Source organism: Rutidosis leptorrhynchoides, chromosome 3 (assembly GCF_046630445.1).
Source record: "Rutidosis leptorrhynchoides isolate AG116_Rl617_1_P2 chromosome 3, CSIRO_AGI_Rlap_v1, whole genome shotgun sequence".
Taxonomy (NCBI): Eukaryota; Viridiplantae; Streptophyta; class Magnoliopsida; order Asterales; family Asteraceae; genus Rutidosis; species Rutidosis leptorrhynchoides.
Window position 1 is genome coordinate 84,740,702 of NC_092335.1, and position 19,126 is coordinate 84,759,827.

The following is a 19,126-nucleotide window of genomic DNA, read 5'->3' on the forward strand; positions in this document are numbered from 1 at the left end:
TTGGGATTGCCTTGTTGTGTTAAGTTGTATTTAATGTGTAGAATTTCCGATTAAGTCGTGGAAGCGTCCAGTTTAGCCAAGATGCTCTGCATCTATGTAAGATGTGCCACATCCGAGTGGAGTTGGGTCATTAGTCTTTTGGGGATGCGCCGCATCTTTGCTTGTGTAAAACAAGTAATAAATTTTAGCTTGTGTTTTGGGACGCTTGTACTGTTTATTGTTTTGTCGTAATTGGATATCGGTCGTTACAATATTAAATTAAATGAAATGTAATAATAAGAGTAAATTATATGGATCATCCATGTACTTTACACTAAATTACGCTAATAATTCTTGTCCTTCATTAATTATATTGAACTGATTGACATTGTATATTGATATACGAATTATCCCTCAGCAATTAACAAATGCATCCTTTTCTTTGATGTTTGTAAAATTTAACCATTTCCAGTACATTTCCTTTTCCTTTCTCTCTAGTAAAACACCAACTCTTTATTACTAACCTTTTGAAAATCAAAATTCACTTAAAATTTTAACACACGGATATATATATATATATATATATATATATATATATATATATATATATATATATATATATATATATATATATATCATCATCATCATCATTCACGTCGTTATACCTCAATTAAACTCAAAGGAATAAAAACTCAATTATGGTAGTAGTTGACCGATTTTCTAGAGTGGCTCATATTATTTCTTGCAGCAAAACGTTCGATGCATCACACGTAGCATCATGTTTATTTATGCCTGAAGGTTGTGCGATTACATGGTGTGCCGAAAACTACCACTTCTGATCATGACGTAAACTTTATTACTCATTTTTTTAGCGTACATTATTAAGCAAAATGGGAACTCAACCAAGGACAGTGTAAACTTCTAGTTTTATATCGGAAGAGTTTTTTTTAGCCAAATAGAGGATATATCAATATCAACTCTGAAAAATAGAATACATGGGTCAGATTTACCCTAAGCCCAACAAGCAAAACAAATACAAATATAATACCAGAATCAACTAGCCCAATACAAACACAACAGATACTACAAACATAAACTATGGTCCACCCATCTTAAATTCCACATTGTGGCAGCTCCTATGACATCATTCGAAGTTTTCACCTTTATTAAACTAAGCTTAAGGGTGTGTTTGGATGAAATTAGTTGGAGCTAGAGTTTGTAGCTGGAGCTGGAGCTTATGGACTAGAACTGGAGCTGGAGCTTATTTTTAAAGTTGGTAACTGGAGCTCATTAAATTTTATAAGTGTTTGGTAAACTAGCTGAAGCTTAATTTCTAGTTCATAAGCTCTACTTTTTTTTCATAAGCTACTACAAGTAGCTTATTTTTTAAGAGCTTATGATTTTCATAAGCTCTACTTTTTATGTATACCAAACAAAGCTTATGACTTGGAGCTTATTAAAATCATAAGCTCAAGCTCTTATAAGCTCTCATAAGCTCCAATAAGCTCGTGTGCCAAACACACCCTAAACCGAACATACTCCTGAATTATATTACACGGATCCTCCACTGATCTCTTTTCTATTCTTAAAAGTTCTTCAATTTCTCTCTTACAAAATATAATACACACACGCAGCTAACACCAATCGATTGATAACATTTCAATATTCGGTTTGAAACCGTTTAATCTGAATATCGAATTGAAATCAAATCGGAAAAAAACTATACAGAATTTGAAAAATGGGTTTCAAATCAAGCAAAACCGAAGACGAATTTTTATTCGGTTTTTTTTTGGATTTGAAAATTATGATTTTGGTTAACCGAAAACTAAATATAAAACCTAATTCAATTTATACAATATTAAATTAAAATAGTAAGTTATTAATATTATTGTATAATTTGTACGATATATAATTCGAGTAAATATCATAACTTTTCAAGTTAAATTATGATTACTCGAATTTGAAATCCTATTTCAAATTTTTTCTTATTTTTCACTCCACACTTTTGAAACCGTAAGCATAACTCGATTATCCTTTTCAAGTCAATAAATGTGTATTTTATGTTGAATCAATAAAACTTGTGTATAATTTTTTTTTTAACATTTTATTATTTAAAAAACACATATTATGGCTAAGACAGAGATAATTTTTTTTTTTATTAATTATTGGTTATTGATTTTTTTAATATGATACAGAGTATGTATTGAGTATTGTATTGTATTATGTATTTATAAAACGAACGTAACCCTGTATTTTATGATCAAGCATTTTCAAGCAATCAAAGTTTAAAAGGAACGAAAACGAAAACCTGTATTAGTCACTTGCCGATATTATTATTATTTTTTTTATTGATTATTGATTTTTTTTTAATATGATACAGAGTATGTATTGAGTAGATTGTATTGTATTATCAATTATGTATTTATAAAACGAACGTAACCCTGTATTTTATGATCAAGCATTTTCAAGCAATCAAAGTTTAAAAGGAACGACAACGAAAACCTGTATTAGTCACTTGCCGATATTATATATTTTTATTTTAATATTGGAAAGAAAAACTGAAAAGTGGAGTGAATAAAGACAAATTTGGTCGCTGAATTGGAGAGCGAATGAATCTGAAGTACTCCGGAGTTTAGTGTGGCCATACAGCCAGCCTGTATCCCACTCATTCCTCTTTAGTCTCTTTATTTTTTAACTCTTGTTTAGCTACGTCATCCTAACAATATATCCTACTCCTACTTTCCATTTTCGGGAACATGATAATAATATTAAATTCATGAATAAATAAATAATAGTATTAAATTTTAATTTAATGATTAATATATAAATAATAAATAAATACTCTGTATAAATAATGGGGGATGATTCTCACACACACTTTTTTGATCCTCACACACCAATTGAGTATTATTAGAAGAGTAAAAGGTTAAAATAGGTGTGTGAGGATCAAAAAAGTGTGTGTGAGAATCATCTTCCATAAATAATACGTAGTAAATAATATCCTGTAATATTATAATCTCTCCGTCCTATTATAAGGGTCCACATTTCACTTTCAGAATCTTTCTTTATCAACTTGACTGTAAATGTTTTATTTGTATTATATATTATTTGATAAAAATTGTATAAATAAAACCATGTTTAAAACCCATATAAAATTTCTTCTAATATTATATAATACAAATAAAGATGTTTACAGTCAAAATTGACAAAAAAGACTTAAAAAATTAAATGTCTTTAAAATAAACTAAACGTTTTTGTATCATTATTTATTTTTCGAAATAAAATCTAAAATTAAAGTGATCCGAACATCAATTAGTTAGACATGGTAGAGACATTATTTTGATATATACTATTAGCCAACAATTATTTAGCTGTTTAACATTTTGAGAGAAGTTGTTTTTGTCAAGGAAAAAAAATGTCAACTTAGACATATTAGGGGGTTATATGTTGTAATTGTCAGGAGTCAAAGTTTTAACTAGGGTTATAAAGGGTAACTTTGAAGAGTTAAATGTAACTTTTCAATATAATATAATAAGCACTAAATAAAAACCCTCAAATTTTAATGAGATTTATCTTATTTTTCACCGCGAGTTAGGTTTCTCCGTCATTATCATTTAAATCGAAATAATTTTACGAATAAAACGTAACTAATTATCTTTCAAACGGAACTATTATTTAAAAAGAAATTTTGTTGAATAAATTAATGTATATATAAATAATACACAAACTCAACTAATTATATCAAGTGAATACTTATAGCAAGTGGTAAGTTTATGAGTTTGTAAAGAAAAAAACTTGGGTTTGAGTCCTCTTGTCGTTTTTTTTTTCTTTCTTTTAATTCGCAATTTTTTTTCTCGTTTCTCGGTTAATATTAGTTTCATAAAAGACGTTGAAAACACTATAATTCATCATGATGTCAGTATAACGTTACTTTCATAAATATCGCATTTTCTTTAAATATCGTGTTTTCATAAGTACAACGTTATGTATGTATTTAATAAGTATTAAACACACGTAAGCATTTTGTACATAAATATCCTCTGATACTAAAAGAATGTACCAAGTAACGTTTATTCAAATACAACTGCAGCAACGCGCAGTCCGAACTCTTTCAAGTTTAATCTATTTAAATAGATCAAACACTACTAAATGTAATAACTAAATTTAGCAAGGATCTAATTGTAAAACTAATTGATGTTTAGATCTATTTAAAATCCAAAACCATTATGCAAAAATTTCGATTTTTATATCATTACCCACATAAATATCAAGCAACTATAGACAATAGACAGCAAGCGTCGATTTATTGACAATTTAACTGCCGCTTAGAGCTTAAATTGAATCTGCGGAATTTAAAACCCATGAAAATTTGATCCTACCATTTTCATGGCGTCTCATGTTTTATTTTTTTTATTTTTATTTTAATTTTTTATAAAAAAAAATTTCCCACTTATTGACCGGAGGTCCATTTAGAAGCAGTCTCTTTATCCGTCGAAGAGAGAGGGATGACTTTCTCTACTTCTTGGAGTATATCACTATGGGTGGAGAAATGACGTATCTTTATTTAAAGATAGGAGAAAGATTGTCTACATCTCACCTCCCCATACATCATTCATTTGATATTGGGTTTTGTTGTTGTTGTTGTTGTTGTTGTATTTTAGACAATAGACAAGCATTTAATATAATGAACTTGACAAACCAAAAGATGACACAACATAGACATTCTACATCCGTCCAGACAGCAAACCAGAACACTCAAAAAGGCACTCAATCGCACTCAATGACCCGAACATTTAGCGTAACCTTCAAATTCTTCTAACCATTGTCTTTGCAACATTGATATAGCACTATTATTATTTTTGTTCTTGGTTCTTCTTTAGTTTTAAGGTAAAGTAGAGTTACTTTACACATTAATCCACTCGTTAAGAGATGATAGTACTTAATTAGTATGAGTTATCTTCATGTGACTAGCTAATATTAAACATATACATTCATTTATTTTAAAGAATAGGGGATTAATAAAACCGATCACTTTCCTAATTACCGATAACCATAATACACGCTCAAGTTCATCTCAAATCGACACCAATCAATTAGTTTTATTATCCAAAAACGAAGTGATTCTACGATTCTAAATGCTCAATAACAAATGACAACACGATAAAGCATTCGAAAGCTACATCCACGTATAGGTACGATGTCAACCATGAAAATAGACAGATATGTGACACATGTGCTTGATCATCGACATCAAAATAAATAGACAACTCCTTTACGTGACAATTAGCAAGTTAATTAACTATTGGTGACAACATACAAAGATATATAGACATAACATTACAATTATGACTTACGTTTTCATAATGTGTTATATATCCAATTTTGTTTGTCTTGTGTACATCTTGTTAATTACTCCGTATATATGTATAATGAAATATCTTATTATCACTCTCATTATGAGGCGAAACTAGGATTTTTTTCACCGGGGGCAAAAATTTTTTTTTTAACCGTAGCAATTTTTTTGGACAAAATTTGAAGATTTTTGGGCAAAAGTTGGAGATTTTGGGGCAAACTTTGAAAATTTTGGGGCAAAAGTTGGAGAATTTGGGGCAAAATTTGAAGGTTTTGGGGCAAAATATGTACGTTTGGGGGCAAAAAAAAAAATCCACCGGGAGCAAAGTCGAAAAACCCAAAATTTTTACACTGAAAAAAAAAAATCCACCGGGCCCCCCCCCCCCATACCATCTTCGCCCCTGCTCTCATACTATCATATAGGAAGTATATATAGATATATACTCCAATGTTTTCATTTGACACACTACAAGTAATATGAAATATCATACAATCACTATCATACTACGGGTATCGTCATAGCCGGAGTATATAGATACATATATACGGAGTATATTCTAATGTTTTCTTTTGACTAAATGTAATATGTAACTTAATACCTAACGAAACATAAATATCTTGTACGGAATACTGATTTTTTAATATTTAATATTTATTTTTATTATACATAATAAAACGACAAAAGAGTTGTAATTACGCTCCATAACGGATATTAACGAAAGATATGTGAAAAGGTGATGATATGCACACAACCATTTTTTACATATACACAACCAAACATACTTTACAGTATTATACAATACAACACTGTAAAGCATATTTGATTGTATATGTGTAAAAAATATTTGTGTACATATTCCTTCTCTATGTGAAAGCAAAGATTACGAAGATGAGAGTATCAGTGTCAGCCCATGATGTGACGCGTGTCCGTTAGCCAGCTGTATCCCAAGTTATACCAAAATTGCAACCGCTTGTTATTCTCACTGCCCGTCACCCTCACCCTCACTTTCTTTATTAACCGGTCCGACCGGTAATCTTACCACTTATATACTCCTCACTCACATATATAAAACCACATCATATCCTTTAAAAAACCTTCATCAAAAAACTTCCCTCTATATAAATAATTTTCAAAGAAATATATGGATCGGATCAAAGGCCCATGGAGCCCCGACGAAGATGAAATGCTACAACAACTCGTTGAGAAACACGGTCCGAGAAATTGGTCACTTATTTGCAAATCAATTCCGGGTAGATCCGGTAAATCTTGTCGGTTACGTTGGTGTAACCAGCTGTCACCACAAGTGGAACACCGTGCATTTACACCCGAAGAAGATGAAACGATCCTTCGGGCACATGCCCGATTCGGTAACAAGTGGGCCACGATTGCCCGTCTTTTATCGGGTCGAACCGATAACGCTATTAAAAACCACTGGAACTCAACTTTGAAACGGAAATGTTCGTCAATGACTAACGAGGAGTTTAATGAGTTTTCTATTCAACAACCGTTATTGAAACGGTCCGTTAGTACCGGTTCAGCCATTCAGGTTTCTGGTCTATTTTTAAGTCCAGGTAGCCCTACCGGTTCGGTTGTCAGTGATTCAAGCGTGCCCGAGTCTTCGTCGCACGTGTACCGACCTGTTGCTCGCACGTGTGCCTTCTCCGGCGTATCTCCGACAGTTGAAGTTCCGGCGAACGATCCTGCGACGTCGCTGAGCCTCTCGCTTCCCGGAGTTGATTCTACCGATGCGCTACCGTCGACTCCGATGCAGTTAATGCCGCCGTCCCCGACGGTATTACCTCCGTCACCTCCTCCGTCGCCTGTTACGATATCACCGATGTCGTTGAATCAGGTTCCATTAAATCTTGACAATGCTGATGTCATGTCGTCGATTCCGGCGGCGATATCAACGGCGATGAAGCAGTTGCAGGTGTCGCGTCCACCGGCGCCGGAGAAGACGTTTAGTGCGGAGTTTATGTCAGTGATGCAGGAAATGATCAGGAAGGAAGTAAGGAATTACATGACCGGTTTAGAGAAACAAACCGGAGGCGGAATGTGTGGTGGGTTTAGGGACGGGCCGGTTGTGAACCGGACTGAGATTAGTAAGATCGATTAGGGGTTATAAATGGTGGAAACCGTTGGAACTGGCAGCTGAGATCTATGGATCTGTTAAATTATAAATATTTGATCCTCTCTGTTTTTTTTTTTTTTTTTTTTTTTTTTTTTTTTTTTTTTAAAGAAGAAAACAAAAAACGTGTACAGAGAAGGGATATGGTAGTTTTAACTTTTAAGACATGATGATTTGAGTTTTTGAGGGTTTATTGAAAATAAAAACATGATACGGAGTATATGTTTTTTGTTGCACATTGTCGTTCTGAATTTGCCACGTTTAATTACAATCTAAAATCTAACATGTAAAAAAGTTGTAACGGTGAAGATAAATATGGAATAAATGTAAGGAACCTATGCAGGGGTAGAAAGAGAGTGGGCGGGTGGGGTGTTCGCAGCTAGTGAATTTGAAGTCTCTGCATTTTGGCTTTAAAGTCTCAATATATTCGTTTTCAACATTTTAAATTGAATCATTATCAAGTTTTTAGTCGTAAACTCTAATCTTCAAATTAAAACTCGCCCTCGATCGTCGAGATGGAATTACAAAATGGTTAATTGTTAGTGTGATAGACGAATTGTACGTTGCACTTCAAGGACTTCGAATAACCCTTTATCGAGAAATGTTGTAAATCAAGTATAAAGTACACCTCGTCTATCACACCAACAGTTAATCATTTTGTAAATCAATTTCGGGCAATCGAAGGCGAGCTGTAATTTGAGTATTAGTATTTACGATTGAAAACTCGAAAGTGATTCAATTTATAATGCTGGAAAACGACTAGTATATGTGTTATAATAGACAAAAATGCAAAATTACACCCTCGTAAGTAAAGCACGTGACACATACTAATAAGTTAACAACATTTAGTTTTGGGTATGGAAGCAAATGTAAACATTAGGTGTTACCATATAAAAATAAAACTTTAGGGTCCATGATGAAATTAATAGTAAATTTTTGTTCCTGAAATTAATAGTAAATTTTTTAGGAACAATTGACGAAGTCTATTAATATTTAATTAAGTCTATTAATATTTGTGAAATATAATCAACAAAAATTTTTATTGTTTGGGAATGAAATTTAATTCTATTATACCTTCTGCATTTCAAACTTTAGAAACACTGATCTTCATCCTTTACTTACACATAGAACTCACTTAATCCATACACAAACACTCAAATCTTAACACAAGCACTCTAATTACTATAACGATATATCTGAAAGTTTAATTGAATTAAAGATATTGAAGTTTTTGAGAAGTTGAGTTTGGAGGATGAACAAGAGAGTATAGAAAAAAAGAAACATGAAAAACACTTTTATGGCACACATGCTTCGTATGGATGATTTAACAGTGAAATTTAACACTCGTCAGTTAAAAGAACTATTCGTGAAAAAAAGTTAAAATCATGAAAACGAGTAGTTATGTAAATACATAACCATACATTTAATATGAATATTCAACCCGAAAAGTCTCGACAGCATCCCGCATACCTATCTTTCTAGTTTCAATATATTGGGATTTTTAATACATTAACACATTTCATTCTTTTCAAAAATATTCTTTCAATCAAATGGTCCTTAATATTCTTAATATAGATCAAATATATTAAAGTGTCTCTTTTATGTCAATAAAGGTTATCAAATTTATCAAGCTTTTTTTTTTTTTTGGTAACCAGAGTATGCAACATTTTTTTAACTGACTAATCCCAGGACGACTACTCACTTTGCGAGCAGTCCGGAGTCATTGCAGGCTTACCTCCGTGGCCATGATGGAGAATAACTTTGTGGGAGCAAGGAATCAAACCCTTGACCTCCACATTGGAAGGTCAGGGTCTTACTATGCCACCACTACTATCATGGTTAATTGGATGATAAATATTTTTCATAAAAGTTCATAATAAATCAATAATATTTAATTGGTTAGTTTGGTTCTCATAATTTGTACAATTCATAGTATGATCTTAATAACTAAATTCATGAAAAAAATTCGTTTTATGTATAAATCCAGTTGGTTATAAAAATAGCGGCAGAGGAAAATAAAATTTTAGGAGTAAAGGAGAAAGCGGTAATATTCATTTGACAAAATCATATCAAAATCAATGCAAAATGTTAAAAAAAAAAAAAAGGAATTTATTAAATGTTTTTGGACGTTAACCTTACTTGATTAATTATGTGAGTTATATCACTAACTGATTATAATTATATCCAAAATCGTTAATGTTTACGTGGTAAATATTATGGTGAATATTATATTAAAATCGATGCAAATGTATAGAGAGTGAAATTTGATCATTGTTTATCAAAATAGATGTTTTAAATGTTAACATTATTTGATTAATTTTTGTGTGTTATAACTAATTGCTGAGTGCATTTAAGATGTTGTAATAGGGGCTCTAGAAGTTGTAATATAGCACTGTTCATGATTTTTTTAATCTTTTAAATAAAGGGGTAATTGATAAATATTATAGAGTATCCAAAAATCGATAATCTTAATCGGAGGAACACTCCCCTCTTTCGTTTAAAAATATATTTTCAGAACAATTAATACTACTACTACGTACAACTTAATAAGATATTGATTAGTTAAATATGGGATTGATCAAAGGGGACAAAGGTTGGCAATCATAAAGTATGATAGTTACGTCTAACGAAAAATTTCAAAACTTAGACTAAATAAATACTTCATTATTAAAAGGAAATATTAAATATTAATTAAATATAAATATGTAAATAAAAGCTTAATCTGTGCACTGTCGTACCTATTATCAACTTAATAGTAGTAGTATCAAAAAAAAAAAAAAATAATAAAAAAATAAAAAAATAAAAAAATAAAAATAAAAAAAAAATCTTCCCCCTATCCATAAAAGTCCTTTCTATTAAACCTTTTGCTTTTCACAAGCTGTAAAGTACACCTCTAAAGTCATCATGTTATTGATTCAAAAAGATCTAAATCTTAGCCAAACTACTTGATTAACCTAACTATCTTTTAATGAATTGAAAAACTATATAATATTCACTAAAGTGTATGTTTATACACATAAACGATCTTTGATTCTTATCTTCATACTTAGGCTTCTTTCGCTTTACAAAAAATTTCCCTAATACCCGTATACTTCTGTATTTGTTCATCACTCGTTTCATTAAAGTTTCGTATCGATCGACATTAAATGGATATTGATTAAGATATTGTATGACATTAACTTCTCTGCATATGGATTGCATTATGTTCATCTTCAGGCTTTTAAGTTGTTCGTTACAAATTTGTGTATAGAGTTCCATTCATCTTCTTTTTTAGCAATTGTGACCCTTGCAAAACAAAGGAAAAAGGGGGGCCCTTGCCCCTTTTGTTTGACCATTGACCACTTTCCTTTTTGCCTTCTCCACAATATAGTTAGGTGAAAATTGAAAAACAATGCAATGTATCTATGAAGGGTCATTTTCGTCATCTAACACCTTTGTGATTCTTTCACCGGCTTATCTATCTTATGGGTTGACCTAACAATCTAACATCTCGTTGACCTATAATTATTTGGACTAAAAGTACACTTCACATGGTTGTGAGGCTAAGTCAAGAGTCATGTGATAACTAAAAGATTATGGCACGGTGTACAAATCTGCTCCTGATACTATTCCTGCACCAAAAAGATTTTATTGTTGAACTAAATGTATATACACGTACATGTAGCCGAAACACGTAGCCATAACAATTTGCAGGTGCCACATGAATTTCGCTAAAGGAGAGTTTTATTGCGTTATTGGTTTAGTAGTGTATATAGTATAAGACAATAAACTCGTATACCATAATGAACACATTCGGTGGAAGGTAGAAAAAACGAGTGAATAAGAGCAATGCAATCATAATGAAATCGAATCTATAACTTAAATTATCAAAACTGTGCTATATTTTGAGAAAGCTTTTAGTAATGTATACTAACCCGACGGACGCATGGTTAACACCAAGGGTGATCATTCATTGTGCAAAGCAGGAAACTTTTTTTGCTAAAATTAGCAACAAAACTGGAACATGGATTGTTTGTATATGTAAGTTAATGTTTTTAAAGATGATGTAAGTGACCTCTTGGTCCTCGACTAATTTTCTCCTTCAAGCCTCCGAGACACTTGAACCATCATATGAAGAAAGGAAAAACTTGCTTTGATTCTTTTGCAAAAACCTACATGATAACAAAGAGGAAATATAAGTTGACTTGTAAAAGTCAACAAGATCGAGTATATATGATAACATTCATAATTTTTACGGATTGTAATTGATAAAAAGAATTAGGAGTCCTACTGAAGAAAGTCGAGAAACTTTTGTTGCAATTGCGTCATCAGATCTTCTTCTATGTTTATGTATGGCAATAAATCGGGCAGCTTAACTGCACGACAAAATAATGCATCATATCAGAACTAATTATCAACACTAAACCTCAATTCTAAGGATAATTGTGTCGATAAAAAGGTTCTCTATAGTTGGTAAGCTTTACTTGAAATATGCTTTTGATACAAGAATACAAATAACCTCTACTAAAACATGTACTGGTTTTAGTTAATTATTATTGTTTTTATAGTTTCAAGATCCAATAAAAGCTCATTTATATCTTAAATTAGAAGATTTATAAACATAAATCTTATAACCTTTATGTCCCAACTTATATGTTCATATCCATCCAATATTACCATAGTTTAGATCGATGTATAACGGATGTTGTAGTGCTCATCGGTTACATGTGCAAGTTATCTATAAAATGGAATATACAAAAAAATGTCTTGAACAGTAAAGAACAATAGCTTTGGTACTTGTACTAAATGTTGTTGTATATTAATACATGTTTGACCACTAATTAATAAGATGGAACGTTGAGGTGCTATGTTTCAGAGTCCTTTATGATTTGAATACATGTATAATTGTAAAGGTCCTTTATGATATTAGTGTAGTGTTATTGAAGTAACATGTTCAGTTTTATAAGTTGAGATGTTGCTTTAAAACATGTAAGGTGGTAAAGTGTAACATCCCACCTTACCACGACCACAATATTGTCCGCTTTGCCCATAGGCGCACGGCTTTTTATTGGAGACCACACGAGGACTTCCCAGGAGGTCACCCATCCTAGTACTACTCCCGCTCGAGCACGCTTAACTGCATCTGTTGTGCTTGTAATCCCAAAACACGCTGTGTCTGGTAAGGATGAGAGTTACCTTAAAAGGAACTCAAAGTTACAAATTCTATCCAATGTGAGACCAGTTATTACATAAAGTACACGTGCATTTGTATTTTCTATGGTAAAATCACATTTAGTATTGCTATTTTTATGAATATATCTGGATAAGAAAAAAAAAAGAACATACCAAAAAGGCGCAGTAGATGTTCGGCACCATATATGCTTGAAGGGGAAATATCATCCTTAACGTTATCACGATATTGTTTGCGTTCTTTATTGTATAAAAGAATAACCGGTAAGGCCCGGTCAAAGTAACACTTTAGTCCCTTCAAAATCTCTGCAATTGAATCTGTCATCCTATATTCAACATTTTAGGACAGTATTATTATGGATTAAACACTTCTTGTACCATAATATGGAATTGATTAGAATTATTTTAAGAAAAATAACTTTTTCAAAACGGTTATTATTTGCATAAAAATAGGCGTACATGTCATCCTTCTTTGACCAGTATTCGAGGTACTTTTCCAATATTCCTTCAACGTTTGGGGAACGAGGAAGATTAACAAGCTGCAGCATGATATTACTTTCATTAGCTCACATATTTTTGGCATTAGTCAAATTAGTCAAACGGTAGTTAGTGGCTAAACATACCTTATCCTGCTCGTTAACAAATTGCCAATCATCCACAAGTTGCTGCTTCAAAATTGATGGAATTAAAATGTTCACCGGATTTTCATTGGACGCACTCGCCTTCTACAAGTAACCCGCAAAACAAATGTTTATGAGATAGGTACTATATTCTGAAATGTTTGTACAAGTTGCAAAGTGGGCCATTGAATTGGAATGTAGGGACTAACATCAAACACGAGTTTTATAGCACAAAATTAGAAACAGTGATAATTACCTCGGTGCTTGAATCATTCTTTCGTTTCTTCCCTTTTATCCCTACAACAACAATAGGCAATGGATCACATTTATGGTTACGTAGTTAATTAAGTACAAAATTTGCAAAAAAATAGTAGAAGTAAATAAATTGAGAACTAGAAAATTCAAAAGAAAATGCATATATTTTTAGCAATGCTAGCTTTTATGATAATTAACTTCACCCATGAGTAACAAGGGCGTTTTGTTTTACAAAGTTATGTTATATTCTTTCAACTGCTAAAATTACATAGGAAAATTCTATTTCAACCTTCTTTTCTTAGTATTGTAGTCACATCTGGATTTGAAACCGTATAATTTTGATCCTATAGATGACAGCCACGTTTAACTTGCTTACGATAACTGTTAATGATGAACTACAATCCTATGTGACCGCCACAAATATGGTTCAAGAAGCATAGATATTAATCCAGAAAATCTCAACATCCAAACTAGCAAGATGTTTTTTTTTTTTCTTCTTTTTAAAAAAAAAAAAAAAAAATGAGATGTAATTTGTTGGTACGATTTTCCGTGTAGCGGCTGTAAGGTACCAGTACAAGACAATAACTACTTAGCGTGGAGCGTATGATGCCGACTGATGTTTGCCCTCGAGAAATAATCTCTGCAGACCCGGAACACGGATGAGAGATCCGTGGGGTGGCCTCAATCAGTCTGGGGATCAATCTTTAATTGATCCGTTTAGCGTATTGCTGCTAAGCGGCTAATGTGCATTTAGAGTGAGAAAGAACTGTGTGAGAGAGAAAGTGTATTTCTCTCTAACTGAAGTTCAGATGTGAAATGTGGTGACCCAGGGGGTCTATTTATAGGCGTGGAATGTCCAAAATTCTCGGGAAACACGTGTCAAACGCTGATTAATTCAGTTATGCGAAATATCTGGAATGCCTGTGGCGTGTGCTGACGTGGTTGCGTGCCGCTCACGCGCTTAACTAAAGGGCTTAAGCATATAAGCTGCCTGCAGGGCTTACGCATGACGCTGGGCGGCCTGCTAAGCGCTGGGCGGCAAATGCTTAAACTACTGAATATTGTTATCTTTCATGCTCTTTGATCCATTTTTCTGTATAAAAATGGTGTTTTTATGCGTGTATCCCCTAGGATACACCATTATAATTTGTTGATTGATTCAACACAAACACATGGTAATAGTTGAAATTGAGTTTAGAGGATATACCATTACTCTTCAAGTCTTCCTTGTCATCCTTTGAACCTGTAAGTTTATAAACAAGTTTCCGTTATACTCATAATGATTACAAAACTCGGGATTAATAAAAAAATTGGTCAATACTCGGCCAACAAAGTCATAACTTTGTACTCCTCGAGTAGCGATTTTTGCAACTTTGTAATCATTACACCAGAAAAGTTAGAAAACAAATGATATCAGACTCACCACTTAAGTTCTGACCAAAACTAATGGAAGGAGGTATTTATAAATCAATGTCATAAATCTTTTCCTAAATATAACTATAAATTAAAGAACACGTAATTTCACAACTAACGACAGCAAGACTTAATTAATACGTAGTTGTCTGTCATAAAAAATAACATCCAGGACACGCTATTAAGTAATCGAAAGAGGAAATACCGTTTGATATTTTAGGCTTCTTTTGATTTAAGCGTCCTGATTTCGGATTCACCTCGACACCCTGTTTTTTGTCAAGGGCTTTCTGCTTTAATCTGTTCTCGTCATTGTCCTTCATTAGGCGGTCAGCACTTACCCATTCATCCCAACTGTCATCAATATAACAAATCCTCAATAACCAATTCTGAACGCATTCAAGAAAATTAACAGATATTTAAACTAGCATGTATTATACTGTTCTTTTAACTTAAATTCCTTCATGATAGTACTCTATAAAAATCAATGTTTTCCTCATCATATTATAATCTTAATCTCTACAGAACTTAGAGATTATGTTTATATTGAACCTTGTAAAAGCTTTATAATACCCAAGTATGATGTCACAACAAACAGCTTTAAACAAGTTACAGGTATTGTTGTCTCTTAGCAATCAATGTTTCACTCACTTCCACCAACTAATTGCAGTTGAAATTCTAATAAACCCAAAACAACTCCATTGCATTAATAAAGGAGCATAGTGCAACTGCCAAGGTATCAACTCCTAGTGAATATAATCAATTATTGCACAAGAGTTCAGATGATATAACAAACCAAGTTACAGAATCTAAGAATTTACAGCAATAAGTACATAGGTTTACTCGATTTGTAGTTATTTGATAGGGCAATAATCAGACCCATTCATGCAAATAAAGGTTTAAAGGAATGTTACGTACTAAAGTATAACATGATGCATGTTTACACTCAGTCAAAAATTGAGTTTTAATTTCTTATTATAATTATATGAGCATAGAGACTTTTAATTTCTTATTATAATTATATGAGCATAGAGCTTGGCATATAGTAAAACATTATCTATAAATGCACCATTTCTATTTTAACGTTCGGCATGGATTGGAGTTTCTATAACTGCGACACAAATATGAAATGAAAGCATACTCACGTTTTACTCCAACCCTGCAGAACAAATGAAAAGTGTATGTCAGTTAATAGTGCAATAAAAATGCAAATAAACATGAAAATTATGGAAAATTGGGAAACTAAAAGCATCATATAAATCAGGCGGAGTCAAAATAAAGTCCTAAACTTACAAGGTAATGAACAAAATATCTCCTTTCTTTCTTCCGAATCTCAGATTTTTGAACCTTCAAGATAAAGAAACAAATAACATAAGCATAAACAGATCAGAACGAAATCACTTGAATCAGTTCAGTAGAGTTATCAAAGACCCAACTAGGGAATAACATTTCTATACTTACAGTTTCAAATTAAGTTATACGGACCAAGTGATTTTGGAGATAAAATAAAACCTCTGCAACTGCTATTGTACTATTATAATCAACTTATGTCATATAACATGATGAAGAACATAGTACCTAGTTAAAATTTGAGATAAAATGATACAGAGCATGTGATTTAAGAAAAACAAAACCTTCGCATGCGCAATTGTAAGATGGGTAACTGAATTATGTCATGAAACAAGATGCATAACATAATAATGTGGGTATGGTACATAATATGATATGATGTCTGTTTAACAGATGATATTGAATCAGAGTTTTTTTTTTTTTTTTTTTTTTAACAGCATTATTCTTGCAAGTTGTAAACAACGCTAAACATATTAAAGTGGGCATGTGTGTTGTCACTTGCCATATGCTCATTTATCTGTTATTAATCCATATCTTTTACAGAGTCCCAAATTCCACATTTTGAATGTTATAACATGTATGTGCATTTACTTTAGTTTGTTTAAAGGGATCTTGAAAGCTATATCAAAAATATGGTTATTAAAGATACTTGCCATTATTAACCTTGTTCTCTCATTCTCTACAACTGCAATAACCCTTTCACAGTTGACTCGAGATGGTAACTAACTAACTAATTGCCATGGTATGTTTGTTATACACCGAAATCACATATAATTGGTTAAATCATCATTAATGTAACCCTAGGTTAATTGAACTTCAAGTATACACGCCCATCCCCCGACATGAATCATCACTGTGTGCAATCATATCTAATACAATTCCACGTGTATAAATACAGCATCTAACGAATAGGTTCTCTTTGTTTTACTTTATATGTCTATATAAAAGTATTATTTCGAGGTTGTAGGATATAAATTTACCACACATCACAAAAACAACTTACTATAAGCAAACTAAACAAAGTACAACTTATAAACTCTGCAAAGAATCGCAAGTTCGGCAATAATTGAACTTATCTGATGCTTTACATGCACTAACTGCAGAACAATACATACACTCATATACAATCCAAATACCATACACACACAAACAAACAAACACACGTGTATCTACAAAAATAGACACACACAAAATGCAAATGCCTTAGCTTCGTATATGTGATGCCCTAACATCCTTTTCGAGCAGTAAAAACTCAATCAAGTAATCAAAGCCTATGTATTATGTATTCCTAATAAATAAATAATAACATAACAATAATCAATTTACTACATTATAATATGATCTTCGTGACCTCGATTAGCGTCAAGTCAATGAATTCGAAACTATCAATCAATCGCATATGATAATTGAAACTGAAACTGACAATCGAGATAAAATTAGATAAAATAAAATAGACATGCCTTAGCTTCGTATATGCGAGGTCCGTGATAAGCGAGAACTCTTTCGCCGTCGGCGAATAAGCTGATTCTCGAATCGGAGCGACGGTGACTAGCGTCGGCATCGGTGGGGGAATTGGCGTCTTTGGAAGTCGCCATTAACGAAGTGGAGGTTTGTAAACCCGCCTGTTTTTTGATTTCGTAGGCGGTGTATTTCTTCTTTGTCTGCTTTGTTCTCATTTTTTTTGCAAATGTGAGAAACAATTACAAGAAGCATCCCTGTAATTTACCTCAGATTTTATTTAGGGTTCTAAAACATTTTTTTTATAAGAGGCGTCCCGATAATTTACACTTATTTCACGAGAGATCCCCGTGACTAATGACGGTCAATTTTATCTATCGTCATGTTATGAAAGTAAACAAATATATCACCACTCTATGTTTAAACTTAAGATGATAAATACTACACACAAACTAATTATTATTATTATTAATATAATCAAAGGGACGAGTCTTAAGCCTAGGCTCGGATGCTACGTGACTGGTTTGGGTTAGCTAGCTATGCTCGGTTTTACTATTACAAATATCACCCCAATCTTTTTTTTTAATCGGAAAATTACAATTTACCCCCTCTAAATTTTTTTGCTCAATTTTGGTCCTTGATGAATTTTCGGTTTCAACATTCCGTTATCTTTTGACCAATTTTAGTCCTTTTTGATTTTTTAGTAGGTTTTGACAATTTTTACAACATTTTTCAAACAACCTTTTTTTTTTTTTTTACATTTTTTTGCAATTTTTTTACAACTTTTCAACATTTTTTACAACTGTTTTTAAACACATTAATCGTATATACAAATAGTTAGCATATAATCGAAATCGAAAACATCAACCTTTTCTCTTACAATTTTTGTTAACTTCTTTTTTATTTCTTTACCCACATTAGTTAATATATATTCAACACGAATACGACGGTACTTCAACTATAATTGGTGTTTAGTTTTGTTAAAACGGACTATTGACTCTTATATTATTTTAATCTCGTTAAAGATACTACAAAAAAGTTTTCCATAAACAATACAGGGGTGACCGTTACAATGCGCAGCTTGTTATATATCAAAGTTTAGCTTTTATATTCGATTTCTTTTGTAGAACTTTTGAGAGACTGATAGCACCAAAATTACACATTTTTTCTACCCTTTTTATGATGTTATCTTTCTCATTTTTACACATAAACGACCACTTCTTTTGTTTATTAGGGAAAAATGAGCAAAGGCTACTAACAATGTGAAAAAAATTATTTGTGATCTATGCAAGTTCACTATAGAAAAAAACAAGCCAAAAGATAGAAGAAAATAAAGAGCCAGAGATCCGGAGAAAACAACCTAAGGTCGGCGGCCAACAAAGCCATGATGACGGCGTCACTAAA

General features: G+C 32.2%; 1 protein-coding gene and 1 pseudogene across 1 annotated transcript; one reads left to right on the forward strand and one right to left on the reverse strand.

Moving 5' to 3' along the window:
- Positions 1–6,438: 6,438 nt before the first annotated feature.
- LOC139896434 (transcription factor MYB44-like) lies at positions 6,439–7,562 on the forward strand. The gene has a single exon (XM_071879079.1). The coding sequence runs from the start codon at positions 6,474–6,476 to the stop codon at positions 7,446–7,448; it is 975 nt and encodes a 324-aa protein (XP_071735180.1). The 5' UTR covers positions 6,439–6,473; the 3' UTR covers positions 7,449–7,562.
- Positions 7,563–10,177: 2,615 nt separating this feature from the next.
- LOC139900153 (protein MRG1-like) lies at positions 10,178–17,897 on the reverse strand (annotated as a pseudogene).
- Between the last annotated feature and the right edge of the window lie 1,229 nt (positions 17,898–19,126).